This window comes from Ricinus communis, chromosome 5 (genome assembly GCF_019578655.1).
Source record: "Ricinus communis isolate WT05 ecotype wild-type chromosome 5, ASM1957865v1, whole genome shotgun sequence".
NCBI classification, from domain to species: Eukaryota; Viridiplantae; Streptophyta; class Magnoliopsida; order Malpighiales; family Euphorbiaceae; genus Ricinus; species Ricinus communis.
The window spans coordinates 2,675,429-2,703,016 of record NC_063260.1 but is presented as its reverse complement, the minus strand read 5'-3'; the positions used below and the strand labels follow the sequence as shown (position 1 = coordinate 2,703,016).

The 27,588-nt window shown below is 30.7% G+C and overlaps 4 protein-coding genes across 5 annotated transcripts; 2 read left to right on the top strand and 2 right to left on the bottom strand.

Moving 5' to 3' along the window:
* Positions 1-1,522: 1,522 nt before the first annotated feature.
* Positions 1,523-6,107, top strand: LOC8275687 (AT-hook motif nuclear-localized protein 10). The gene is made up of 6 exons (XM_002532435.4): positions 1,523-1,681; positions 2,041-2,537; positions 2,971-3,023; positions 3,673-3,804; positions 5,204-5,365; positions 5,630-6,107. The coding sequence occupies exons 2-6, from the start codon at positions 2,066-2,068 to the stop codon at positions 5,849-5,851; spliced, it is 1,041 nt and encodes a 346-aa protein (XP_002532481.1). The 5' UTR covers positions 1,523-1,681; positions 2,041-2,065; the 3' UTR covers positions 5,852-6,107.
* Positions 6,108-8,877: 2,770 nt separating this feature from the next.
* On the bottom strand, positions 8,878-11,995 carry LOC8275686 (monosaccharide-sensing protein 2). 2 transcript variants are annotated; one of them, XM_048373706.1, is made up of 6 exons: positions 11,779-11,995; positions 11,488-11,600; positions 10,782-11,348; positions 9,761-10,692; positions 9,497-9,684; positions 8,878-9,424 (listed from the first exon to the last, which is right to left on the bottom strand). In XM_048373706.1, the coding sequence occupies exons 2-6, from the start codon at positions 11,564-11,566 to the stop codon at positions 8,986-8,988; spliced, it is 2,205 nt and encodes a 734-aa protein (XP_048229663.1). In that variant the 5' UTR covers positions 11,567-11,600; positions 11,779-11,995; the 3' UTR covers positions 8,878-8,985. The 2 variants fall into 2 exon arrangements, with proteins under 2 accessions (XP_048229663.1, XP_048229662.1); XM_048373705.1 differs by having other exon boundaries at positions 11,488-11,995.
* Positions 11,996-13,591: 1,596 nt separating this feature from the next.
* On the top strand, positions 13,592-16,918 carry LOC8275685 (mitochondrial phosphate carrier protein 1, mitochondrial). Its single transcript, XM_002532433.4, has 6 exons — positions 13,592-13,964; positions 14,071-14,420; positions 14,531-14,574; positions 15,049-15,263; positions 15,356-15,480; positions 16,391-16,918. The coding sequence occupies exons 1-6, from the start codon at positions 13,809-13,811 to the stop codon at positions 16,440-16,442; spliced, it is 942 nt and encodes a 313-aa protein (XP_002532479.2). The 5' UTR covers positions 13,592-13,808; the 3' UTR covers positions 16,443-16,918.
* Positions 16,919-17,458: 540 nt separating this feature from the next.
* LOC8275684 (eukaryotic translation initiation factor 6-2) lies at positions 17,459-20,178 on the bottom strand. The gene is made up of 8 exons (XM_002532432.4): positions 20,022-20,178; positions 19,867-19,933; positions 19,670-19,766; positions 19,436-19,521; positions 19,297-19,341; positions 18,517-18,647; positions 17,951-18,061; positions 17,459-17,852 (listed from the first exon to the last, which is right to left on the bottom strand). Exons 2-8 carry the CDS (start codon positions 19,874-19,876, stop codon positions 17,595-17,597), a joined length of 738 nt encoding a protein of 245 aa, XP_002532478.1. The 5' UTR covers positions 19,877-19,933; positions 20,022-20,178; the 3' UTR covers positions 17,459-17,594.
* Between the last annotated feature and the right edge of the window lie 7,410 nt (positions 20,179-27,588).

Sequence of the window (27,588 nt, the reverse complement as noted above, 5' to 3'; positions counted from 1 at the left end):
AGATATTATATTTTATATACTATATTTTAAAATAGTATTTATAATAAGACTTAATTACTAATTAAATTTTAAACTTTATACTTTTTAATAATTATCTAATTATTTTAAAATTTTAAAATCAATACTTATACTTTCAATTTATTTTCAAAAATACTTGTTCGGAATAATTTTTAAAATTTTATAATAAAAAAAAATGATGTGGCAAGTCAATTTATTCTTACTAACATAAAGATTACTGAATCAATAAAGAAAATATTGCATTTAGATATAAGATAAGTGAAAGAATGCACAAATATAAAAATTTTAATAGTCATATTATTAAGTATAGGATAAATTATTTGTATTGATTCATAATTATTATTATTTTTGGGTAAGGTATAATCGATTTCTTATATCATCTTTTTTATTGTGAGCTTATAAAATTATTATCGGAAAATATTTTTAAAAATAAATTAAAAGAATGAATATTTGTTTTAAAATTCTAAAACAATTGAATAAAATTGTTAAAAAATATAAAGATCTTAATTTAATTTGTAATTAAGCCTTATAATAAACTAATAGTAAAATATTAAATTTTAAAGACATCTAACAATGTCGAAATATAAGAATTTAAATACTAAATTTAAATAAATGTATATTAATATAATCATAATATTTATTTTGATAATTAATTCTATCAGTATAATAAAAACAAAATTTATAAGTTGTAACAAAATGAATTATAAATATTAATTAAAAAAACTATTAGTTATCTTTTGAATGCAAATTGAAATGATTTTGAACACAACATTATTCAAATTTTAATTTTATCATCTAGCTTTTGTTTATTAATTAATATACATATATATTTAAACTGATTGAATTAGTTTTTTTCTTTTATTTGGCCGATTTTATCCAATTAATCCATTCAACCGTAAATTTAGTCATTTAGAATTAGTAAAGTAATATACTTTAGATTAAAAAATAAAAATGATACATTTTTAATTTTATCATTATCTTTCATATAATGGTCAAACTACAAATAAAAATAAAACATAAATATTTTAAGACAAAAGATAAATAATTAAAGAAAATAATAATACAAGTTATAAGTGTAAATATTTAATTTAAGCTCTTATCTCATTATTAGAAGGGCTTGTAATCCACGAATTGGTTATTTTATTTGAACAAAGTTTAAGGATAATTTCATATGAATTAAGAAAAATAAATTAGTTGTTTTCTTTAAACATAGTTTAATTTCATGAATAAATTATGTCTCTTTCCAATTTAATATACATATAAAATTAATTAATATATAATATTTAAGAATATATATATATATATTTATATAAAATATAATTAATTATTGACTATAGTTAATTTTCGAATTGAAGAGGTGTAAATGGCTCAAATTCCAAAATACACGCTCCTTGAAAGGCGTACAGAGGTGGATTCGCATTATGCTTTCTTCTGATTGGTTCGTGTCGTCCAACGCCTCACATTCCGTGCGAGACCAAATTCATTAAAGCAAAGTCCCAAAAATTATAAAAAACAAGAAAAATCGAGCAGAGAAAGGGCAAAAGAAAAAGAAAAAAGAAAAAGAAAATTAAAAATAAGAAAAAGCCCTAATTTTCTCTGGTATTTTTTCCGGCGGCTTCGACGTTATCATCGATTTTCATCCACAAAACATAATTTTGTTTTGGTAAGCATTTTTATTTATGAAATTTGTTTCTATATTTTTCTTTAATTTTGTTTTCTCGTATGAATATGGAATAATAGACAATTCTGTAATTTCGAGCTGAATTTAGTATTCAAAATAGTTAAATAAAAGATAAAAAGGAAAAGAAAACAGGAATTATCAGAATTTCTGAAACTCTAATTTTAACAAAATAAATACATCAATTTCATCGAAAGAAAAAGCAAAATAGTAAATAAATTATTATATTCTGAAACTGAGGGTTTACAGAAATTGGTTAAGGAATTAGGGTTTAAGCGAATTATAAAAGATGTTTTTGAATTTGAACTGAGATTAGAATAAAAGAGTGATGAAAACAATGGCAGGAAGAAGATCAAATCGGGGAAGAGAATGTCTGGATACGGAGGAGGAGGAGGAGGAGGAGGAGGAGGAGAAATTGAAAGAAATCAAAGTCCTACGGTAACAACAACAGCAACAACATCTAATTTGGCATTTAGGGCTGATGGAAGTGTCTACAAGCCTATAATGCCACCTACTGATGATGGAAATCCTTTCCACCATGTTCCGTTACACTACAACCACCACCAAGACATGATGGTCGGCGGCGGCGGCGGCGGCGGCATTGGTATTGGTCTTGATGCCCTTAATATGAATAACAATCATTCTGAGCCAATTAAGAGGAAACGTGGAAGGCCTAGGAAATACTCACCGCCACCTCATGGAAATATAGACCTGACATCTCCACCGCAGCATCAGCTTTATCAATGTGGATTTCAGTCTCCTACTCCATCATCTACTGCTCCTAAGAAAGCAAGAGGTAGACCTCCTGGTTCTGCCCGTAAGAATCACCTTCCTAATCTTGGTATGTTTTTATTCTTTCCCGAGATGACAATTTTTAATGTACATATATGTCACTTTTGCTCTTATTATATTACTTCTCGCTGTCTGTCTGTCTACTAAAATATCTTTTCTTTCGGAAAAGAATAAAAAGGGGTCCATCGTTCTCATGCTCAAACCATTGTGCACATTTCGTTATTCTTTTACTATTTATTTTCTTGGTGATTTAAATATGTGTGCATAACAAAACAGGGAAAGAATAAATAAATAAATAAATAACTAAATAAATAGACAAGTTTTAACTTCTGAGTGAGTGAATTCTTTTTATTTTAATTTTACCCCATTGTTTTGCTGTAGATGCATATAATAACAAAAAAGTAAAAGAAAATGACATCTATTTGAAGTTTATTTGTATATTGATTTTTGAATGATGATTCTTCTATAATATTGCTTTCCAGGATCAGGAGGAACTGGGTTTACACCGCACGTTATCTTTGTGAAGGCTGGAGAGGTGCCCTTCTTTTATTTCATTTTCTCTTCATCCGAATAATGACAGTTTCCTTTTCCTCAGTTTAAACCTCGATTATCATACCAGAAAGCTTCTTATTTCCTACAGAGATTTTCCTGATGCTCAACTCATTCAATGTTGCTTGACCCAAATTTTTATCTCTCTTTGCTGACTACTTGAATGCTGATTATGAGAAAATCAGTAAACTAATTGATCAACTATTTCTGGAATAACATTACTCATATGCTATAAAGTAATTCCTCATAATATTACCACTAGAGTTGCAAATCAGTGGTTGATAATCCAGTTTGATGAAATAGGTGGGACATTGCTTTTCTAGAAGGTTAAAGCACACTGAGGGAGGGGCGAGATTTACTGTCCCCTTCTTATTCTGTTTATTTATTAAGATTTTATTTGCTAAAGGTGATGCAAATTAGTCTGAAACACTCCTAATAATATCAAGCAAAGTGTCTCCATAATTATGGTTCCAAGAAGTTCTGGATATAGTAGCATTTGCAGCTGTTGAAGCATTATATAGTTGTCATTTTTGCCCTACCACATAAGGAATATTTTATTATGCAATTTATTTCTCAAAATATGATATCTCTTTTCTCAGAGGACTTGTATTTGATCTGAAAATTTCTTCCCGCAGGATGTGCTGCTTAAAATAATGTCATTTTCCCAAAATGGCCCAAGAGGTGTCTGCATTTTGTCAGCATATGGTACCATATCTAATGTAACACTTCGTCAAGCTACAACGATAGGTGGTACGGTAACATATGAGGTGTGCTCAAAATCTTAATCATTTTATTTTTATCCATTTACAATGTCATATAGGAGACACAAATTTGCTGGTTTTATCTTGCAATGTTGATATTTTTGTGGTAGCCTGGATGAATTCAGTTGGTACTTTGCCTGGACAAATGAAATTTTCTTTTCTTTTTAGTCTCAAGGAAAAGGAAAATTTTTATTGAGTGAGATTTGTATCCATTAGAATCTCTAGGCTAATTCATTGATTTGCGGGGGTAGATAATTTATATTAGTTGCAACACTGAAAAGCACTTCTAAATCTTGTTGTTTGCTTTTATCTATTGTCGAAAGTTGAGCAATTACACTGATAGAATGTTAAAGACTCGACCATTTTTTCTGGAGAACTGTGCCACTATCCATTCACAATAGTATTATCCACAACAGTTGGCTTTTGGCTGCTAAATTAATTTATTAGAACTGGAGGAACCGCTTTGTCTCTCTCTTTTGCCCAAGGAAACTAGGTCTTAAAATATCTGGTACTTATCCATAAAATAATTAAACTGCATATCCCAATTATGATAAAATAGTGATGATAGTTTAATATGTGAAGAGTTTTAATCATCTAGTGAAAGGGATAAATAACAACATGAGATATGCAGGAGTATGATGAAGACAAACTTATGAGTCAATGTGCAAATTAGAAAATCTAGGGGAAATCCAACAGCATGTCCATGCCTGTCTATTTAGATGCTAAGCTGTGTAAAAGCCAAGACTGCTGTGCAGGAGGGAATTGACAAATGATAAAACGAACACTTGAAGACCTGGAGCTGCATGCATAATCTCTGCATGGGGAGATTGTGAATAAGGTCCAATTTGAATGTTGCTGTATTAACGGAGTTGCAGGCTATAGTTGGTTTTGAACTGACACCTTGCAAAAGCTGCTATTACTACCGTCTAACCTGTTTCTGTCTCTTCGGAGAATACTCTGCATGATGTTGTAAAATTATGGTTTTATTAGTCGAATAGCAGCCTTCCAAAGATGTCCTTCCTAGAGCACTCTCTTACTAGTTGAGTGCCTAACCAAATAAATGTTCATGCACATGGGTCAAACTTCTTGTAACTTGTCATGTACCCATACTTTTAGGGAAAAGAAAATCTATGTGCCTACTGTTGGAGTTTTATATAAAACTTTGTCAATTAGCACCTTCTCTTATGCAGTTGGTCTTATTTTTCTTATCCCTTGGCATTGGTCTGGTGGAACTTGTTTTGCTGTGGCATATGATCATGAACTGCAGTTTTCGAAAATGTTGTCATTTGCAGATCTATGACTTGTTAATTTTATCAGTACTATGTTCAGCTACGGTTGCTAGCAGTTTGTGAAGAGTTTTTTTTTTTTTAATATTTTTCCTTTAACCTAGTGTGTATTTATGCAGGGACGTTTTGAGATTTTATCACTTTCTGGGTCCTTTCTCCTTTCAGAGAATAGTGGCCAGCGCAGCAGAACAGGAGGTTTGAGTGTTTTGCTATCTGGGCCAGATGGTCGTGTTCTGGGTGGTGGTGTGGCAGGGCTCCTAACAGCAGCATCTTCTGTTCAGGTTCTTTAGATTGTGGTTATCATTTCTACTTTTTCACTGCATCTAATTGTGATTTGAAGTGTCATGGAGAGCTTGCATTGGCATTGAATTTGTGATCACTTGAAAATGACTTTGGATTCCAATTCAAATTTATTGGAAAATGTCCTCTTATTTTTCAATTTCTTCTGTGTCATAAATTTGCCTGCTTTTACATATACTTCTCTGGCCCTTGCTACCATCAGCTAATATTGTATTTGAGGTAATTATGTTTGTTTCTGTCTGCAGGTTATTGTTGGTAGTTTTATTTCAGAAGATAGCAAAGGGTCAAAACTGTGGATTAACCAACATGAAACCATGTCTGCTCCTGGAGCATCAGTAGCCGGAAGTCCACCGTCCCGCGGAACTTTTAGCGAGTCATCCGGTGGACCTGGAAGCCCTCCTAACCAGAGCACTGGAGCCTGCAATAACAGCAATACACAAGGCATGCCAAATGTGGCTTGGAAATAGGCTTTAACCTTGCTTTTTATGGAATAGTGTTTCTAACAGTATATGGGCATCAGTGGTCTACACAACTGAATCATGTAGGTTAGGTACGATCCGGAACTGACCACTGTACTTCACTTTCTTGGTGAAACATAGAAATATCTAGGCTCATGTTCTTGGAATTTAGGTAGAGGATACTTCCTTCTTTTCTTAACACTTTCATGTGTGCCTTCCTTGTTATTCACTTAATTTATTTTCAAATCTGTTAAATTTGTTTCTATTATGTGCTATGAGAATTGCATTGCAACTTGTATCAGAAAAAGCAAACGAAATATGGAATTGCATTGCAACTCCTTATTTAAATATGGAACATTAACATCATATTCTTGCATTGGACACCACACAAACTCAACTTCCTGATTGTAATTACAATCTTCAGAAATTTAGTTTACAAGTATAATGCACCAATCAGAATTTTGTTTTTACAGAAACTAAATTACAATATAGTGTTAGCATGAATGGAGAACACTGCAGCCATCTAATGATCAAGGACTTGTACAGGGTCTTAATTTGAGGGCATTTGCATTCTTTCTTCAAACCTGAGACTGAAGCCATTCTTGGGTGCTATGGTCATTTTCATTCAATTGCCTTGTCAAATTCATCAAGCTCGATCAGAACTTGTCTCTGTAAAAATGATTTCAGCAAATTTCAGCAAAGAGAGACTCAGCGACAGATTTAGTGATAGATTTTATTGATGGAGTTATTTTCTTTTCATCTCTCCTCTCGTTTCATCAATATTACTTTCTTCTTCTTTTTTTTTTTTTTCTTTTGTCCTCTATATTATTTTTTCTATCTCTTTTCTCCTTTCATTTCTTTTATTTTTTTTTGTCTTATATCCCTTCATTGATTTTTTTTATTCTCTTTTCTTTTATTTTTTATTTATCATTTTTTTTACATTTTACTATCTCTCTTCTCTCTTTATTATTTCTTTCAATTTTTTTTCCATTTATTTATTTTTTTCATTTTGTTTTTCATTGTACCATTCTCTTGATTCTTACTTATGTTTATTTCTTTTCTTATAATTTATTTCTTCTTTTTTGTCTTTTATTTTTGTCTTCTTCATTTTTTTTCTCTTTTTTCTTTCTTCTTTTATATTATTATTATGATTATGATTATCTTTTTAGTTGAACATTAAAATTAAAAATAATATCCAAATACGTATTAATATCTCTAAATTTTAATTGTTTGGTCCATTTAATAGTTTAATTTTGGATGTAATCTAACACACCTGAATTTATTTCTTTTTACTTTTTTAGTAATATTTTAACCTTTTTTGACATGTTTTCATTTTGCTTGAAAGTGATTAAATATTATCAGAAAATAAAATTTAAATATATGTTAAATTAAACGGAACTTTAAAGATATTTAGATATTAAATAAATAAAATTTAATATTTATATATATAAATTAAAAATTAAAATATTAAAATAACTAATCGATACAAATTAGGAGAAATAAATATATATGTAATCTAAACTATTTATATTAAATAGTAGAAAGCAATTAATTGCTTAGAAGATAATAGCAATTTTTATGTATGCAAATAAACAAAATATTAAAAGGATTTTATTCTATGTGCTTAAGATAACTTTGTTTTGATCGTCTCCAGAATACAACCATTGGTTTTTGCAGCAGTAGCAATTATTAAAAGACAAATTGAATTAGAAAATGCTTCTACTCACTCAGTTATTAAAAGATAATGTAAACTCTGAGTGGTGTGAACTTATAGATCTTATTTACCATAACTAAATTGTGTTTTTTTTTTTATACTTTTTTTCCTGATAAAGAACATAATTTTTTAGTTTGTTTCTTATAAATCTTATTTAAATTATTTATTTGATATTAAAAATATATAAGAATTATATTTATTTAATATAGTAAAATATCTATATACATAGATTTTATATTATCCCTTTAAAAATTTTATTATAAATATATATTTTCTTTTTTTCAATATAATTTATGATATAAAATAATATTTTCTAAAGTCCTCAACCACTATAAGTTAATGTGCTTTAATTAGAATGAAGCAATTTTTTTCTTTAATTGAAAATATTCTTATGAACTTATTTTTACTTTTGTTGATGACTATTTTTAAAGATATTTATGACTTATTAAGAGGGTTAAAAAATAAAAACTCTGAAAATTAATATTATAACAATAAAAGAAACAACTGAAAGGTTTAATATAATTAATATAAAGTCAAATGTAAAATATTTTTATATAGTTGCTAGTTAATTTTATTTTAGAAAAAATAACAAAATATCCATTTTTTATTTTTTATCAAAAAGACGATGTAATTTTTTTTTCTATTTTTTACTGTGTGAAAATATCAAAAATATGATTTCTTAAACTTTTTTTTAAATTATGGTATTGGCTGTTTTTTTGGTTTTTCTTTGGTTTTTTTATAAAACAAAAAAAAAGGAAAATAAAAAAATAACCAAGAAAATAAAAAAAAAACAACCACACTGTATTTTTCTTTTAAATTAAAAATTTAAAAACAGTATTTTTGAAAAGAAATTACACAATAAAAATAATATTTTTTGTTGAGTTTAGAATATTTCTGAATTTTTTAATTTTATTTGATAACCTGACTCTATCAATGACTAAAATGATTTTCAATTTGGCTCTAATAATAAGGTGTAGCAATATGGCCACCAGTAAATTTCAAGAAGTTGAAAAAAAATAATAATAATAATAATAAAAGAAATCTTCAAAAGGGTTTAAAATATATATACTGTAAAAAAGTACCATTTAAAACTTATGACTTTCCGCAAAAATACAGCGGTGAGAAATGGCTAATTGACAAGCTTACTCTTACTATACTTTGCAGGCATCTATTTTATTTACTTGCAATTTGAATGTATAAATTGTTTCAAGTTTCAGCTTAAATTTTATAATTTCCCCAATAGTCTAAAGTCAATTTTCTTGAATTTAAAAAAATAAGGAAAAAGAAAAAGAAAAAGGGTTCAGCCCAATTAAGAATGGAGTATAGTAATCATGATATTATTTTAAGCTAATTCAATTTTGAAGAATGACCCTAACAGAAATTGAGCAGCACATGTATTCTGAAACAGCTAAAATTCAGGATGATGAAGTCAGTCATTTTTGGGGATTGCAGTTGCACCCGCAGCAAAGAAGTCAGATATGACCTCAAGAGGCATGCCTTTTGTCTCAGGAACCTTGAGGAAAACAAATAACCATGACACAATGCAGAAAATGGCAAAGATTGTAAAGACACCAGAAAGGCCAATGGAGTTTAGCAGAATAGGAAGCAAGTAAGTGATTGCGATGTCTCCAAGCCAATACGTAAGAGCACACAGTGTGATGCAAAGCCCACGCACGCTCGTTGGGAATATTTCTGCACAGATTATGTTAGGAATTGCTCCAAATCCCATCACAAAGAAGCTTATGTACATCACAACACTTCCTGTCGAGATTAGTGCATGTAAAACTGAGCTAACTTGGATGATGTTGGCAAGTACTAAAGCAGCCAGTGACACTACCAAGACAGGGATTGTGTATAACATTATTGACCTGCGAGGAGCATGTAATAGCAGAATTACAGACGTGGAGAGCTTGTAATATGAAATGGACAATGAACGTTACCTTCTGCCTGCTATATCCATCAATCTCATGGCAACAATTATGCAAGGCAGCACTGAGAATGCTGTGAGAAGACTTATGAAGAGAGATGCAGAGTCTGATCTCAAGCCCATGTTTGATAAAAGAACTGCCACGCCTGCTTGCTCCAGAATTTGAGGAGTGTAGTAAAGAACTCCATTTATTCCAGAGACCTGCATAAGTAAGAAAAATTACACCATTGGAGGCTGACAGGAAATAAAAATCATGTGTTTTGAAAGAGAAAATTACCTGTTGAAGCAACTGAAGGCCTACTCCAACAATCAATGCGCGTTTAACACCAGGTTCAAAAAGATCCGTACAACTTGATCCTCTAGCAGGTGATTCTGATGTTTGAGTCACTGCTGGCTTGTTTGGAATCTGACTAAGTACTTCCCTAGAGCGAACAGCAGCTTGACTGACTAGAGCAGAAGCTTGCACATACTCCCCGTCCTGAGAAATATCACCACCAGCAATTGAAAGGAGTGACCCTCCCCGAGAACCTGCCAGGCCTTCCTGTTTCAGATACATCCTCTGGAGCCCTCCTTCCTTTCTGCCATCTTTACCTGTCTTCTCGGAGTATTTATATGCTAGTTGCCAGCCACCACCAATACCCACATTGCCTTCTTCACCTACAGCACTAAAGAGGCTGCTATTGTGCCCAAATCCTAACATGCTGCCATTGGCAGGCCGGATAGAATCCTTCTCTGCGCTAGACTGTTGGCGTGACAGCAAGGGGCTTCGCATATTGTCATCAGAATCAGCATTGTCAGCTTCTAAAGCAGAGTCGTCGTCGTTATCCCTTGGGTTCTCTTCATCCCAGTGTTCAGTTCTTGCTTGATTTCCTATAATATTCAACATGCTTCCTGTGCTTGGAAAAAGCATACTGCGCATGCTTCCCATTCCCATTGGTGGAAGATTCTCATGAACACTTCCAAAGAGAGTAACAAGAGGATCCATAAAAGGCACACTTTGGTTTACTATGCTTCCATGACGAGACACCATGCCAAGATTACTCTGTCCAGTAACAGGTTTAGCCATCCATGATATACCCTCTTCAGTTCCATACAATTTCACTTGACCTTTCTCATTGGGTTCACCATCATTTGCTGGTCCAATTATGTACTCCTCTATAGATCCTTCACGACCAACTCCAAGACCTTCAACTAGCAATGCCAACTCACCTGTAGATCAGAGATTAAGAAAAGGTTGACAATTAGCATCAAAACAACAACACATAATTGGCAAATACTTTAACTAGCTCTGAACAAACCTGAAACATCTTCCCTGCCTCGAAGTCTCTGCAAAACCTGTCTGGCCTCGCGCATCTTTCCTTTACTCACTAGCCATCGTGGAGATTCAGGCAAGAAAAGGATTGTCAATGCAAGATAACCAATAGAAGGAATTGATAGAACCCCAAGCATCAACCGCCAGTTTGGTGTGTCCATCAACGACATTCCAAATACCATACAGTATGAAACAAACATTCCTCCTGAACCCATGAACTGAGGAAAAGTATTTAATTGTCCCCTGATTTCTGGTGGGGCTGTTTCAGATATGTATACTGGAACAAGAGTAACAGCAAGACCGGTCCCAAACCCATCTAATACTCTTCCCAAAATAAGGATATAAACATTAGGAGCCCATACCATCACTAGACCACTAAGGAAGTACATAATTGCAGAAATGATCAACATTGGGCGCCTTCCAAGTAAATCTGATACTGGTCCCGTGAATATTGTAATAATGGTGGCTCCGATAAGTGCCACGGCTGCAATTAGCCCTTCCATGGTCGGTTGTGTCTGCAAATTGAACTCTCTCTTGATGTAAAGAAGGGACCCTAGAAACAAAGGCAAAAGGATCATTCCACACTGAGATTTGATTCACAGCAGTAATTGAATCAAGAACGGCAAATAGACATTGTACTGGATTATAAAAGAAAGCACATCAAGTAAGTAATGGCAATTAACATTACGTACCTGCAATGGTTGCATTGTCCCATCCTTGTAACATATTCCCCACTGCAGCAGCAAGGGCTACAAGAACAGCTCCTCTCATCCTGTCAGGAATCTAAAAACACCCTCCTCCTTCCCTGGAAGAGAGATTTTTTATCAGAACAAGATTTATAGAGAGAACCCCCTTTCAGATGAAAAGCTTGAAGACAAATGGTCTATCTAACAGTTCTGCTGTACAAAAACCACGAATGGCAATAAAATCATTACTAAACGAAAAAAAAAAAAAGATTCAACAACCACCCATAAAACCATTACTTTATGGTAGTAGACTGTAATGCATGCACGATTGCTGCAATGTTACAGTGATTAAAATGGAATGTGGGAAATGATGATTAGGATTTGAATGTGTTGAATCTTTGTTTTGGTGATAATTTGGAGGGTATGGAAGGAAGGAGGAGACACATAGGAATGGAAAAGATTGTCGTATTACTCGTTCCAAATCAAAACCAAATGCCGAGGAACGTGCATTTCTCTAGCTGTCTCCTTATTATTTTTTACTGCTACCCACAATTTCTTATATTTATCTCTTTACAGAACAAATACTAATACAGTGCATATTTAGCTACAAAAGCTTTGATGATTGAGCAATGAGTAGGATATGAGAAGACATCCTGATTTGCTCCTTAATCCAAAGATGGATATATAATAATAGAGACGCCCAAAAAGAAGAAAAAAGAGGATCAAACCTTGCCATAATTAGAGCAAGAATTTATGCATTTTGTTCACTAAACTTTATGCTAAACTTATAATTAATAACTTAAATAAGGTAGAATATTAGAATGAGTTTTTAGAGTGAGTTTCACACTATTTGTTTTGAATTTTCTTTTTAATTTGACCAAACAGTTTGTAATTTGCTTACTCCAAAATTAAAACTCAATAGACAAAGTGAAATAATTCCATTGTTTGATTGGAAATGTTCCTTTAAAAAGGAAAAAATAACCCTATAGATAAAAGAAAATCAATAGATTAAATTTTAAAAAGAAAGTAAAATATATAGTATTATATTTTTTATATTATTACCGGTTATTTCTTAATATTTGAAAAATTATATTTTTTTATCTTTTTATTCTTTAGTTTTATACTAAAAAGATTTCTATTAAATAATATTCAACAAACAATGGATAATTAGATCTGATTGTATATTATTTGTCTTCTAATTTTTAATATAATTCGGAAATTATTCCTTATAGTTTATTGATTATACTAAAAACTCATTGTCTTATAATAAAATTAATTATTTTCTTATCCATTTAAAATCAATACAGTTAAAATACTAAATCAATAGAAAAAGCTTCAACTTAATCATTAAATCCTTTACTTGTTTTAATTTTTAGCATAATTTAATTTTAGTAAAATTTAAACATTTTAAAATTACTTATATCTAGCAAGATATTAAAAATTTATATAATTTAATTATAAATTATTAAAATAAAATAAATATTATTTTTATTAATAATTTTTATTATATTAGAATTGTAACTTTATAAAAAGATTTAAAGATTAAATTAATATCTTTAATTATATTAATTTGTAAAATATAAAAAAATTAATATAATAAATAAAATATGGAGAATAATTCATATGTTATACCAAAAATCAAGAGATAAATAATATAAAATTACATTTAGTTTAACAGAAATTATGAAAAAGGAAATTTTAAAATAAAACAAAAAAAATAAAATCTTAAATATTAAAAACTATAAATTATAATATGAATAAATACTGGGGTAAATAATAATTAGCCCATGCTATTATTAATGTAACGGAGGAAATAAAAGGGCTCTTCTTCTTGTCCTTCTTTTTCTTTAATAAAAAATTGTTATAAATTATTATTTTAATTTAATAATAAAGTGAAATTTTTTAGAAGAGAATGTCAACATTCAAACATGGCCGATCTAAAATTAATTCACTATGATATAACAATAGTATTGCATGGATCATATTTTTCCTTTTCTGAAAATGTCATGGATCCCACCTTCCAAAGACATTTTTCGAAATGTTAAAGGAAACCAAAAAAACATAAACAAAAAGCTTGGGGTTTAAAGCAAATGAATATAAAAAATGTTACGTGTCTGAAATGGGACCAAGCCTTCATATGTGTCCCAAACACAAGAAAAATGCGACTTTTCTATTACTGGGATCTCCTAGAAACTGGGAATACCTGTAACTGATCACCCAGTAGGGAACCCAAATTGGCTTTATTAGTAAGCGAAATAGCAAATAGTTTTAAGAATGTGTTCGCGAAAGTAAGCAGCGTTTGAGCATTCAAGAGAAACGAATTAACCATGGTCACACTGGAAAAACCTCTGAGAATAAAAGAAGACTGCCATTACAAAGCAGCTGCCGGGTACTATGGTATTTGTGCTGTTAGTGGAATGCTTAGTGCTGGCACTACCCATCTCGCCATGACTCCTCTTGATGTCTTAAAAGTCAACATGCAGGTTTTTTTTCCTCCCCTTTTATCACTCTCTTTCTTTGAATTGGAGGGATATTTGTTTCTATATTCATTCAGGATTTTTATCAAACATATTATGCTCATTATTATAGGTGAACCCTGTCAAGTATAGTAGCATTTATTCATGTTTTACTGCTATATTGAGAGAGCAAGGTCCTTCTGCTTTTTGGAGGGGTTGGGCAGGCAAGCTCATTGGATATGGTGTTCAAGGTGGTTGCAGATTTGGTTTCTATGAATATTTCAAGAGCCTTTATTCTGATGTATTGGATAATAGCAACAGGAATTTGGTCTTCTTTATGAGTAGTGCTTCAGCTGAAATCTTTGCCAATTTGGGTCTCTGTCCTTTTGAAGCTATTAAAGTTAGAGTCCAAGCACAGCCCCATTTTGCTAAGGGATTGCTTGATGGGTTTCCAAGGCTTTATGCATCCGAAGGTTTTCTGGGGTAAATCATTCATAACCCAAAATCTCAACTATTTTAGGTGTTATGCTTTTGTGTCTTGTTTCCTATGTTCTCCCTCTGAAAGAATCATTACTTCTTATTGTCTATTGCAGCTTTTACAGAGGGCTTGTTCCACTTTTGGCTCGAAGCCTTCCATGTAACTGCACTATCCTTATACTTCAATGGATATTCTTTTTTTCTTATTTTCTTCAATATTTGGTGTTTATTTAAAGCATGAGATGCCCTTTTGGATTGAGGCGTTGAGGGAATATCTAACCAAAGTACTCTTTACTGAATCTTCACTAGTAAAATCAAGAAGTGCAGAGGTTGCTTTCCCTTTCTGACATAATCATCACTCCATTTGGAAATAATCCTCTAGCAGGATTTGAATTTTAGAGCCACCGAGAGAAAAATAATAATAATAATAATAATAATGACCTGCACTTAATTTAAATGTTCAATCACAACAATTATGTAGACGTTGTTGTTACATTTGTATATATGTACTGTGCAATTATGTAAGTACGACCTTAAACCCTAGATCAGCGACACTTCTTTCATTAAACATACTGTGACTATATTCTTTGAAGTTGTTAAATGGTCGCATTTACACTCTTAACACTCTCTGCAGTCTCTATTGTTATGTTCTCGACATTCGAGCATTCTGCTGATTTTCTATACCGTACTGTCATTCAAAGAAGGAAGGAAGACTGCTCAAAATCTCAACAGCTTGGGGTGACTTGTTTAGCTGGATATGCTGCTGGTTCTGTTGGTAGCTTTGTTTCTAATCCTGCTGACAACATCGTTTCTTGCCTTTATAATAGAAAAGCTGATAGTCTCTTACTGGTATAATCTTTAATTATTATTTTTTCTTTTAGGATACTTTCCTTAGTTATAATAGGAATTCACTAATTTTCTTTTCCCTTTCTCATAAACAGGCTATCAAGAAAATTGGGTTCTCTAACTTATTGACAAGAAGCCTTCCTATCAGAATAATGCTTGTTGGACCTGCTGTGACCTTACAGTGGTTATTCTATGACACTATCAAAGTCTTCAGCGGACTGTAAGTGTACATATCCCTAACTTTTGTTCTTTGATTGAATCTTTAATGCCTGTTATAGGTTGCTTGCTTCTTTATGAAGACAAGATAATTGTAGTTCTTAAAATTTGATTTCCTAATATTTAACTTTGTAAAAGACAATTGTTTTTGAACATTATTCCTTCCCATAAAGTCTTGGCCACAACATCTTTTCACCTCTTTTGTTTTTCATTTTGGAAAAGAATCCTGTCTTTGTGGCCTAAAGATAAAAATCTTCCCACTAAAATACTTGGAGCTCCTATTGAAGACCTCCAATTTGCTCAGCAGTATCAAAAATAGTAACAGCTTCTGGTGGATATTTCACATTTCCCTATCTCTATTTCAACTAAAAATCTATCAGATCATGGCTTCCTGTACCAACTAATTTGGAGCTTGGACAGCCTTGAATATCTTTCTTATCATTCTCTTTTTAGCAATTGTACTTGGGTAAACTCTCAAATGGTTGATAGACTTACGATTTGCCATTTCTCATTCTCTTTTTTTTTTTTTTTTTTTTTCTGTCATGTAACTTACCAATTTGCATCATCTGCATGCATAGGTCATTTACTTCTCTTATGATTCTCCTCACACTGGAGAATTGATTTTCTAAAGATGAAACATATAATCAGCTGTCACTGTCTTCTTAAACATAAGTGTAGGTGCACTGTCATGCCTAAGTTAATAGAGTTAGGCTTTGGTTTAATGCACCTCTGAAATAGAACCCACTCTGTACAGTTATTTTTTGAGTGAATTTCAAATGCTTTCCATCCAGTAAGGTCAGCAGCCAAAATTATTCAAATCAATGATGAAAACAATATCAAGATAGCTTAATTATATTCATAATCTTTGTTCTTGCTTGTAAAATAATATGCCTTTTTCTTTTGGAATCTTGCAGGCCTGCTAGCGGAGAAGTTAGAACTGAAGTAGAAACAGATAGAGCAAACTAAACTCATGATACAATGTATGCAGCTAATATGATCTGAATAAGCAACTGCTGGCTACAATACATTTTCTTTTTGCCGTTTTGCAGGGTGGATTGAAAATCTTTTTGGATGGTAGCTTTTTTTTTATGCCCTACCATCACTGTTCTCCCTGCAGAAAAGTGGCTTATAGCTGATTGCGGAGCAACCATATTTTTTTGTTCAAGCTTTTGACAGTATCATGTATCAAATTAATCTCTCTGTCGGAAACCTTCAGCATATCTCAGTTGTGTATACATGTACATAGAAAGTTGCAAGCTTTGGTGTGCCATCCTTATGCACATCCTGTCTTGTACATGTGATGCAACTCCAAGCAATATCCTTGGTCTCTTTTTCTTTTTCTTTTTTCTTTTCTTACATCAAAGAAAGGTGTGAAAATAGATTGGGTGGAGCCAAATCTGCATGTTATTTGCCATTTGAGCAGAGGTTCACATTTCAAAGGAGTCAATTGTTAGTATATGCGTACTATAGAGCCAATTGGTTGGTTATTTTAGAAAATTACATCTTATATAATATACTAGAATGATTAAGAGGCTATATTATTTCATTATAGTCTGAATGAACTAGGATGAACAAACTATGCAAATAAATTGTACTGATGTTATAATTGTGAGATTTTATTGCTTATATAGCAAGTTGTACTTAAATTGTTCCTAGTCAGGATATTAAAAGTCACTAAACTACATAACTTAATTGGAAATAGTTGATTTCATATGCTGAAGAATTAGTATTTTAGAACTAATCGGTTCGGTTTTCTCACACCTAACGTTACAGGTTCAGCTATTTCTTCTATTATTGATGCAAATACACATTCCCAAACCATTGGCAGAATGGCAGCGACGGTCTAACTTTCAGTATTCGTTCTTTGCAATTTGCGAGAAATACAAAGACGACAGAAAGGCCTGTGATTATCTCAATCCATCAAATCCCATCCCATTAAAAGCATAAACTAAGAAGGCATTGAATGGCTATTACAAAACCGATGAAAAGGATACAATTCTTATATTCTTTCTGTTGAAGTCAGAAAACATATTGTTGAGCATGAACATACATTTTGCTCGCTCTTTATAAAAGAGATTAGATACCATTTAACAGCTTGCCACAACCAACATTAACAACTTAAACATAACTGTCAATCAATGACTTCCTCATCTCATCAACTATCGCACTGGGCTGAGCTTCCCTGAGCTTGAAAACACTCTCAATGACAGAGAGTTCAGTAGCTGTAGTATCCGACCCACAGAATGCAGTCCAGTCATTCACAGTCATGCCAGCAGCTATCACTTCACTGCCACGATTTACAGTTCCAGCCACTAAAGGAACCTGAAGGAGGGTTGAAAGTTCATCCAAGTCTTCTATAGATGTATGAGGATGAACCTGCTCCAGCACAAGTCATTGGATAAGAAAATAATAAAGCATAGTTGGTCTTTTTCCTTGCACACATGTCAATAATCATCTGCCAAACCAATTCTTACCAGACCACCTCTGTTGGAGAGGGCACAGTAGCTGCCCACGAGAATATTACCAGCAATTGTCTGCCTAAAAACTTCTACACCAAGAACATCTGCAATCATTTCCTCTGTTTCCTGTTAAGGTTGTCATAAAACATGTATTAACATCCAGAGGGTATTTAAAGTATTAAAATTTATAGCGAGCAAATAAAGCTACAATGGTAAAATCATGTAGACAAACAATCTAGAAAATTCAATGGATACTTTTTCTTTTTTCCTACTAGCTGTTTGGTATCAAACAAAAATTACTTTCAGCAATCTTATTTCACAAGATATGGCTAGAGAAGCACATTTTTAAGTCAAGGCATGGACACACTTATTTCAAGCTATGAACTATTCTGTTATTAAAAGAAAAAAAAAGAACATAATGATGAAAGTAATATAGCAATCATCTGATCAACGAATCTGCAAAAATACTTCCTTGATATGAAATTTCAATGAAAGGCACGCAGCCACAGGGCAGCTAGTACAATCTCCACTGCTAAATAGACATTACAGAGATGCTGATAGGGATAAGAATAAAATCGAACCTTATCAAGGTCTGTATGTGTTAGAGCAACATGATCATTGCAGGCTATACAATTTCCTAAGGCAGATAGTCTCTCTTCAATGCGCTGAACCACAACATTATCGGGTAGACTGTTTCTCAAATGTTGAAGTTCTTCAATTATAAGAAAGAAATCATAAGAAAAGAAGGTCAATAAAAGAAAAGAATATTATATGGTCAAATATTAATTATAAGATCATTGGTAGTGCAAATCTTAGATTTAGAAAGCAATAATATTATCTCAATCCATGTGATTAAAGAAAGACCACAGCGAATTGAAATGTTCCTGAAATGGATTTGAGCAAGAAACTCAGAAACAGTGATTTTGCATACAATTCAAGTTCTGCATGGCAAAAAATATTCCAAACACAACAAGCCATAATGCCCCAATTTCAAGGAATAAGTGCGCACATCTTTGAGTTAGGTAAAGACAAGCAAGTATGACATATTATTTCTTCATGTTGATTAACTGGTACTAAATAAAGTTGGTAATAATCTCAGGAAAGGAAAGGATAAAAATGGTAACAGCATCAATAACAAGTAAATCGTAAACCAAGAATACATAGCATTTTCAATATCTCTTAACTGGAGAATAATTAGTTCCCCATAATACATCCCAAAGCCGTCTATAGAAATTCTAAGTACGAGACAAACATGAGCAAATCTTAGCACAAGGGGTTGAGAAATGGAATGCATGAAAGGAATTCCATAATTAAAGAATATTAAAAAAAATTTACTTAATTTCAAACATAAAAATTCTCACCTTGGTCAGTGGTGGTGTGAGGCAAGAGAAGCCCATTTTTGTTTCCTGCATTGGCAGAGCAAAAGAACATAACGAATTATAACTTCATTCATAATTAAAGACTACATACTAGAAGGGAAACACAGTAGAAAAACCATACCAGCACAAAGGCGGCCAATTATCCTAGTGCCAGCAATGGACGTTTTAACCACAGGGATAACATCCGCTAACTCGGACTCAAATGCACTGCATACATAAACATCAACAAACTTAAATTAAAAATATATCCCTTAAAAAGAAATGGAAAATGCAATGAGAAAATAAACAAAAATGGATAAATCAACAAATAAAAAATAATAATAAAGGAAACAAAAAAGAAAAAAAGAAAAGAAACCTGTAGAAGCTTTCAGAGCCACCAATGGCTACCAAACAATAAGCATTAGTGAGCTTGGAAAATACTCCAACTTCACATGAGTTCTCAAACATAAGCCCTAAAAGAAAAAACAAAACCAATAGATGATTCTAATTAAAATCCACAATATAAAGACTAAAGGTAAGAAACTTTACAACACACAAAGAAAAGGAACTTACTCGTCGCCATGATTTAAAAGGAGTGTGCGATAAACCCAACAAGAAACAGAGGAGTAATAAAGTGTATCTGCAAAGAAAACAATAACATAATCAAACACACGAATTCGATTTAGTTTTTAATACTGTACCTTTGAAGACAAGAAGAAGATAGATACCTGTTCTTGAGTAGAGAGGAAGAGAGAGAGTAGAAGTTCTTTGAATTTAATTAGCAATTCACAGAAAGATATTATTTGGGAGATGATTAGGGTTTTGCAATAGACAGTTATGTAGGGCCTCGTTTGAGAGACACAGCACCATCCCAAAGGGTGTCATCTTTTATCTTCCATAAATACCCACACTTTCTTCGTTATATTCCATTTTATATCCTTTATTTATTTTTATTATTGGACCGCAATGGATGACAATTTTATCTCTAACAATAACAAAGTAAAAATAGAAATCATCTTATGTTTAATTTAAACTTAATTTACAATACATGAAAATCTATACTACACTTATTAAATTTAAAATAAAATCTGGTAAGGACATTAATTCTTTATTTTCTTTTGAAATATATATATATATATATATATATATATATATATTAAAAAATATATCAAATATTATTTTATGATTTTTTAAAATATAAAATTCAATATATATAAAGAATGTAGAGATAGTCAATTTTAATATAATTTTTTTTATTTATCAATAATAAAAATTAATTATCTAGAAAGGACTAAAACTTGTGTGTTGATTTGATAGACTATCATCAAATGATTTTTTTCTTGGCTCCCAAGCATCAAGGACCCAGAAAGAAGAAGAAGAAGAAGAAGAAAAGCATTGCTCAAGTCAGAATAATGGCCAGTGTGTGTCATAATGAAAATTTATTATTTATTTTTCTAGACAAGGACTTAATAGACTATTGTCAAATGATTTACTTGTCTTCCAAGCGTCAATAAAAGTGTGAATTTCTTTTCTTTTCTTTTCTTTTTAAAAAAAAAAAAGAATAAAAAGAATTGAAAATAAATACAGCAAAAAACTCCTCAATCAATTTAAGGCCCAACTCAGAGTAATGGGCTTCGTATTGTAGGAAACACTCCAAACCTTGGATCTGAGGCCCAAACGAGGAACAGATTTCAGAACTGGAACACAACATAATATTGTCGATTGTGTTATTTATTAAATTCTTATTATATGTATGTAATTTATTATGACTAGAATTTTCTTGCATTTAATTTTTTTTAAGAAAATAGAAAAGGACAGATTTATTTTTTTTAAATTAAAATATATTTATATTAAAATAATACTAACCGTCTTTATATAAATAAACGAATATTTTATTTATAATACTCGAATAAATTTAGATATGGAATAAATAGATGGATACCATTTTTTATCTAAATACATATAAATTTATGATAAACTTCGTTGATAATTCTTGTGAGTTTTAGATATTAGAATTTAATGATTAATATATGAGTATTATGATCTAATGATTTACATATATGTTTTTTTCGTTGATCATTAATTTCATCTCTTTCTCATCATTCCCTTGCTGAATTCATTAATGAGTTGCATCATATCATATATGTGCCCTCTACTTAAAACAATACATAATTGGAAATTATTAATTATTGGGTATGATTACTGTAAAACCAGAGCAGAAGTTATAAATTTTTCTTCATCATGTATAATTTTGTTATGGTTTTGTAACAGTGATGATCTCTTTTACAACACTCCACATGCAGCTTTGGTTCTGCAAATTCATGTTCAGATTCTTCTGCAAAACCAAATAAATTCATGAATTTTCTTAATATCAATCATGAAAGTTCTATAAGCATGGGAGCCAGTTGGACCCTAACTTGTACTTTTTTTGTTATCAGTCCATTCCATTTAGTTATTAACACTGATTTCAGTCGAGAAGCATATTCCCTTTCAGTAATCTGATATGCAAATATATATGGACATAAGACCTCAAAAATAGAAGATAGAAGGATGGATATCAGAAATTTTGAAAGCACAGCACAAATTCTGATATAATATCTCTGATATTAATAATCATAGTTTTGAAAAAGAAAAGAATGTAGAAGAGACATTTGATTTTTTAGAGATAGGCAGCTACAAAGCCAAGCTGCTGGTTTGGGCATATCTATAGACAAAAGATCTAGTCCTGTAATACTCAACCTCTTCTTGCTGCCACCTTCCATCATCAAAGTTCTTTGAGTAGCTGTTTATGTCATAGTTCAACAGCACAGAACTCTTGCCACTGCTGCCCCTGCCTGAAACCTTCCTCTTTATCTGAACAGTGGCCGAGATCATAACCCTCCGCGCCAACCCCACTACCAGTTTTTGCTTTCTTCTTAGGAATCTGCTGGCAGCCATCTTCATTGATCTCCATGCCCTCATTGGAAGGTTGCCACATTCAGCCTTGATCCTAAGATTTCTGCCCATCTCCATGTTCTTCTCTTGTTGGTTATCATTGGAAGACAGCAAGCTGCAAGGAGAGTAACTAACTGCCATATTCATTTCTCTTCCTTCCCTTTGCTACTTTGTTAGCTGCACCTGCCATATCATATATATATATATATATAGATGTGGCCTGTACTTGTACAAATTGAATTGGCATTTTGAATCTTAGGCTTTTGGTTTATAAATGCATTTAACAATATAGTCAGAATCCATTACGCATCATAACAGAATAATCATTTTATAATTTTTTAAGGACATAGCATATATTATTATTAAATTTTGTTGCAGCACAAGAATTGCAAGTTTCATTATTACAATAAGCTGTAGAATTGTTAGTTAGAGCAGTTTTTGTTTTTTGGGTTACTTTGACCTTACACCTAGCCATCATGATGGAGGATCCAATGTTGGAGACCTTCATAAAATTATAGATATGAAGAAGATAATTAAGGAATTGCCCTTCAACCAATGGCAGTTTGAAGGGCATTGTTGTAAAAGTGATTAGGATGAGAGGTTAGTGTATATATTATGGACAAAAGCATGTTCTTAAACACAGAGTTGGTTACATTCTAGGTTGCATTTGTCTCTATCAGGTACTGTCTTTTGAAGCATTTCTCCACTGACCCACACACCTACTCTCCACCATTACTCATTTATAATAATGTCTCTAATTCTAGATGAGGATATATGTATATATATAAACTGTAAAAAAAATAGAAAAGAAAATTAAATTGTTGACATACATGATTCCTGTAACTAAGATAAAGAAGTTGATTCTTAGTGGTTCTGTCTTGGCAACATTTTTCAGGATTCATAGACACTACTACACTATCAACAAGAAGATCGCAAATGGGTGTTTCTGATGCTTAATCTGTATTGACACATCCATTTAAAGCATTAGTTAGCCTTTTTCTTTTAATCCTTTTTCTGAGAAAAAAGAAAACCCAACAGTGCTTGCCATTTCCAAGCTTGTGAATCCTTCCATAGATCATGTGCTCCACATCTAAAATACCAAGTCAATTGGATAGCAATGTCACCTACTGCAGTTTTTCTGCCTGCACTCAGTGAAAGAAAAGAGAGCAGCAATATCTGTAAAGTATATATATTAATTGATTGGAACTTTTTATTAGTTAGAAAGCTAACTAACAAGAAGACATAACCTAACAAAGGAATCATAAACAGCACTAACGATAGGAATTCTCTCTCTCTCTCTTTTACCCTTTAACTTTTTGATTTGGAGAAAGGTCACCTCAATATTATATCTGCAATCTGCAATTAGTCAATGTGTTGTGGCCACTATCTTCTGTCTATGTATCATCTATTCTTCTTCTTCCTTTTCCTTTTCTTTTTTCCCTTATTCTATTGCATTACGATAAGTAAATTTACATAATAGCAAACATTACTAGGCATTCTATCAAAAAGGAAAAAAACACAGAATAAAGAAATGAGAAGAGTGTGAAGTTGAGGGTAAGCTTAGTGAGAAGTGAGAGCATTTGGCCAGGGATCATGCCTCCAATTCAGGCATCAAAAGCTTTGCCTCAAGATTTGGGTGTCACCTGATCTTGTTGTTAACTTGTTAAGATTGTGTATATGGTATTAGAGATTTTGATCTAGATATACATAAGATTCTGTTTAGAGATAATAAATGGGGAGGAGAATTATTTCTCAACAACTGAGTTAGAGAGAATTAATTATCACATACTCTCTCTCTCTCTCTCTCTCTCTATATATATATATATATATATATATATATATATAAAACAAAGTAACTATACTTTATTTTAATCTACTAATAAGATAATAATAATTTACATATTTTTAAAAAAAAAAATTGGTAACCTATAATTATACAGGTTACCAATTAATATAAGATACACCATTAAATATACAAAAGATTAATTTAATTTGTTAAAATATATGAATATGATTGTCATTTTTTATAATTCAGCAGAAAATTTCGTGATTACGAAAAGATTTAATATTTTTCGTAAATTTTTTAACTTTTCATATATCATTAAATTTTGCAAAAGTTAACATTTTTCCGTAATATTATTCATTTTTTCGCAACTAGTTTCACTTATGAGAAATTAGTTTGATTTGTGAAAAACAAAATATGAAAGTGATTATTATTTTTAATAATTTAGCAATATATTTCACGATTATGAAAAATTTAATACTTTTCGTAAATTTGTCAAATTTTTCATAAATCATTAAATTTCACAATAAATCTCACAAAAGTTATCATTTTTTCATTATATCATTTATTTTTTCATAACCAGTAAGATTTACAAAAATTAGTATAACTTACGAAAAAATATGAAAAAAATTATCATTTTTTATAACTTAATAATATATTTTGCAATTATGAAAAATTTAATACTTTTCGTAAATTTTTCAATTTTTCATAAATTATTAAATTTCGCAAAAGTAATCATTTTTTCATAACTAGTAACACTTACAAAATTTTAGTATAATTTACAAAAAAATATGAAGAAGATTGTCATTTTTCATAAGTAGCAATATATTTCACAATTACGAAAAATTTAATATTTTTCGTAAATTTATCAATTTTTTTATAAATTATTAAAAATTTAATATTATTTATTTTTTCGCAACTAGTAACACCCACGAAAAATTAGCACAACTTGCAAAAAGATATAAAGAGTATTATCATTTTTTGTAAAATACTAATTATTTTCATAATTATAAAATTGTAAAAGGTTCAACAGGTTGCCAGTCATTTTTACTTATAAAATTTTAAGAATAAAATTTAAGCTAATTAGAAATCAATAGTATTTAAAATAATCGCTCTAAAAAGTATATATATATATATATATATATATATATATATATATATATATATATATATATATATATAAAAGCAAGTTGTCAACTTGCTTTCTCTCTTTTCTTAATTTTTATGAGTTTTGAGATTTTTCTTCTATTTTAAGGAATTAACCTATAAAAACATTGAAATGAGTAAATTAGATATTTCCAAGAAGTGTTTATTTTTAATTGGATGTGTAATGGTATAATTTATATTTATAAATCATAATTTCTTTTATGTAATCCAATCCTCTACTATATTGTTTTAATTTATTTTATTATTATGTGCTCTAATAATGATAAAATATTTTAAGTTTTTTCTTTTCTTTAAAGTTATTTATTTTATTTTCCTATATGATATCTATCATCCCAAACTTTTACTTCTCTTACCAAACCAAAGGAAACAACGTAAAATGTATTTTACCTATTATCATTATCATCCTTATCATTATTATTTATAATTAATTTTAATTTTATATGCTATCTTTTCTTTTTATATTTTCTTATTCAATATTATATATATATATATATATATATATATATATATATATGAATTTCAGACTTTTACTATCAATATTCAAATTATATTAACTACTTAAAGTTGTTTTAATTAATATAAAATTATTGATTAATTAATTTTAAATAAATAAACTAATAATTAGCAAAAAAAAAGTTTAAATTTCTATTTGTGTAATATAATATTTTTATTTGATATTATAAAATTATACTGCAATGATATTTTGTTATTAAAGATGGAAAATCATTTTTATATAGTTAAGTTGCCTATGATATACACAAATAAATTTCAACAAATCGTTTATAAGATATTTTATATTTACTCTAAATAAGATTCAACTATATAATCATCAGATATTTTTTGATATTTTACTATATTTTTACGATATAAAACTATTCAATTTCAATTATAATAATTTTATAAGTTTTTTGACTGATTTGGATGCTAAGAAACATGCTTTTATAAATATAAATATATAAACTTGCTAAATATGCTCTTAAAGCTAATAAAATAGGATGTGATAATTAGCATAGATGATTAATGGAAGAATCTAAAATCCAGACCACAAAATGGAGAGATCACATGCTTATCTAAAATCCAGGATGAGCACGTGAGGTTCTGATGTAATTTACCATACCACAGCACTTGCTGATTTTCTGGGTTATGTTTGGGGATATATTACAAATGGAAGAAAGTCTAGAAAATGCCTCCCAACAACCTGAATCGCCTTTATCTTCAACCCTGTGAAGAGGGATTGGTAGCTCGCAGATCACAAAAAGTCTCTTCTTGAACACTCGATGGAGGTGTTCATCTTCCTTGATGAGCTGTAAAATGAGACACAGTTCTGACACAGACAGACAGACACTGCTAAATTATATGGGGAATCAGACATGCAGATGACGTTGTTTGCTTCTCTTTGTGTCTCTGTGTGTGTGTGTGTGTGTGTTTTTTTTTTAAAGATATTTGCATGTGAATATTTGGTCTAACAGTGTTCCCTCTGTCTCTATGAACTGAAGTTACTGTTGGGTCTCCAGTTTGAGATTCAGATTCAGTTCTTCCTCCTCCAACAATCAAATAGGAAACTTTTTAACTTCCCATCCATTTGTATTTTTTAAAATTTATCTGCCTACTGGGAATTCATACGGGGAATTTAACAATCCAAAATCAGATCAAATGAGATATTATCCGCTTTAGCTCCTATTGGCCTCACAGGTTCAAGAACTTCCCAGGATGGGAGACCTCCGATCTGTGGGTCTGTACCCGGAGCAATAGGGGCACTTGCTTTCGTTATTTTTTGAAATCTTTTATTTTTTTGTCTTAAAATGATAGTTCCTCATTATCTTTTTTGATTCGTTCCAAATCATAATTTGCTTTTATTTTCAATTATTAATGTAGTAATTAACAAGTAATTATTAAAAATACCCTTCATTATTATTAAGTACAATTAGTTTTCATAATTTATACTCTTAAATTACAAGTTTTATAGAAAATTAAGTGATGATATTTTTTGAACAATAGTAAAAAAAATTAATAATATTAACTAAAAAAGTCTATATTTCTTAACTCGTCTATAAATTGAAAATGAATTATATTTTAGGAACATAAGGAAGCATAATATTCTTTGATTCCTACTATATCCCTACTTAGAATTTAAATTTTGCTCTTTCTAGATTTAAAAACTTGTCTCGTAGTACAAATAATAATAAATTTAATTCCTCATAACTCCTATTTATAGATATTTTAAGATAAAATTTTCCTATTTTATTTGTCTTTGGTATAAAGACCATTTTCCTTAATTTAGACAGCAGAGCACATTGCTGAATCCAATTACAGGCAGAGCAAACTTGCATCAGAAACTATAAGTGGCAAAATTGCAATATATTTCAAGTAGAAAAGTAGCCTACTCAATTCCTATTTTGGCTACTTCACAT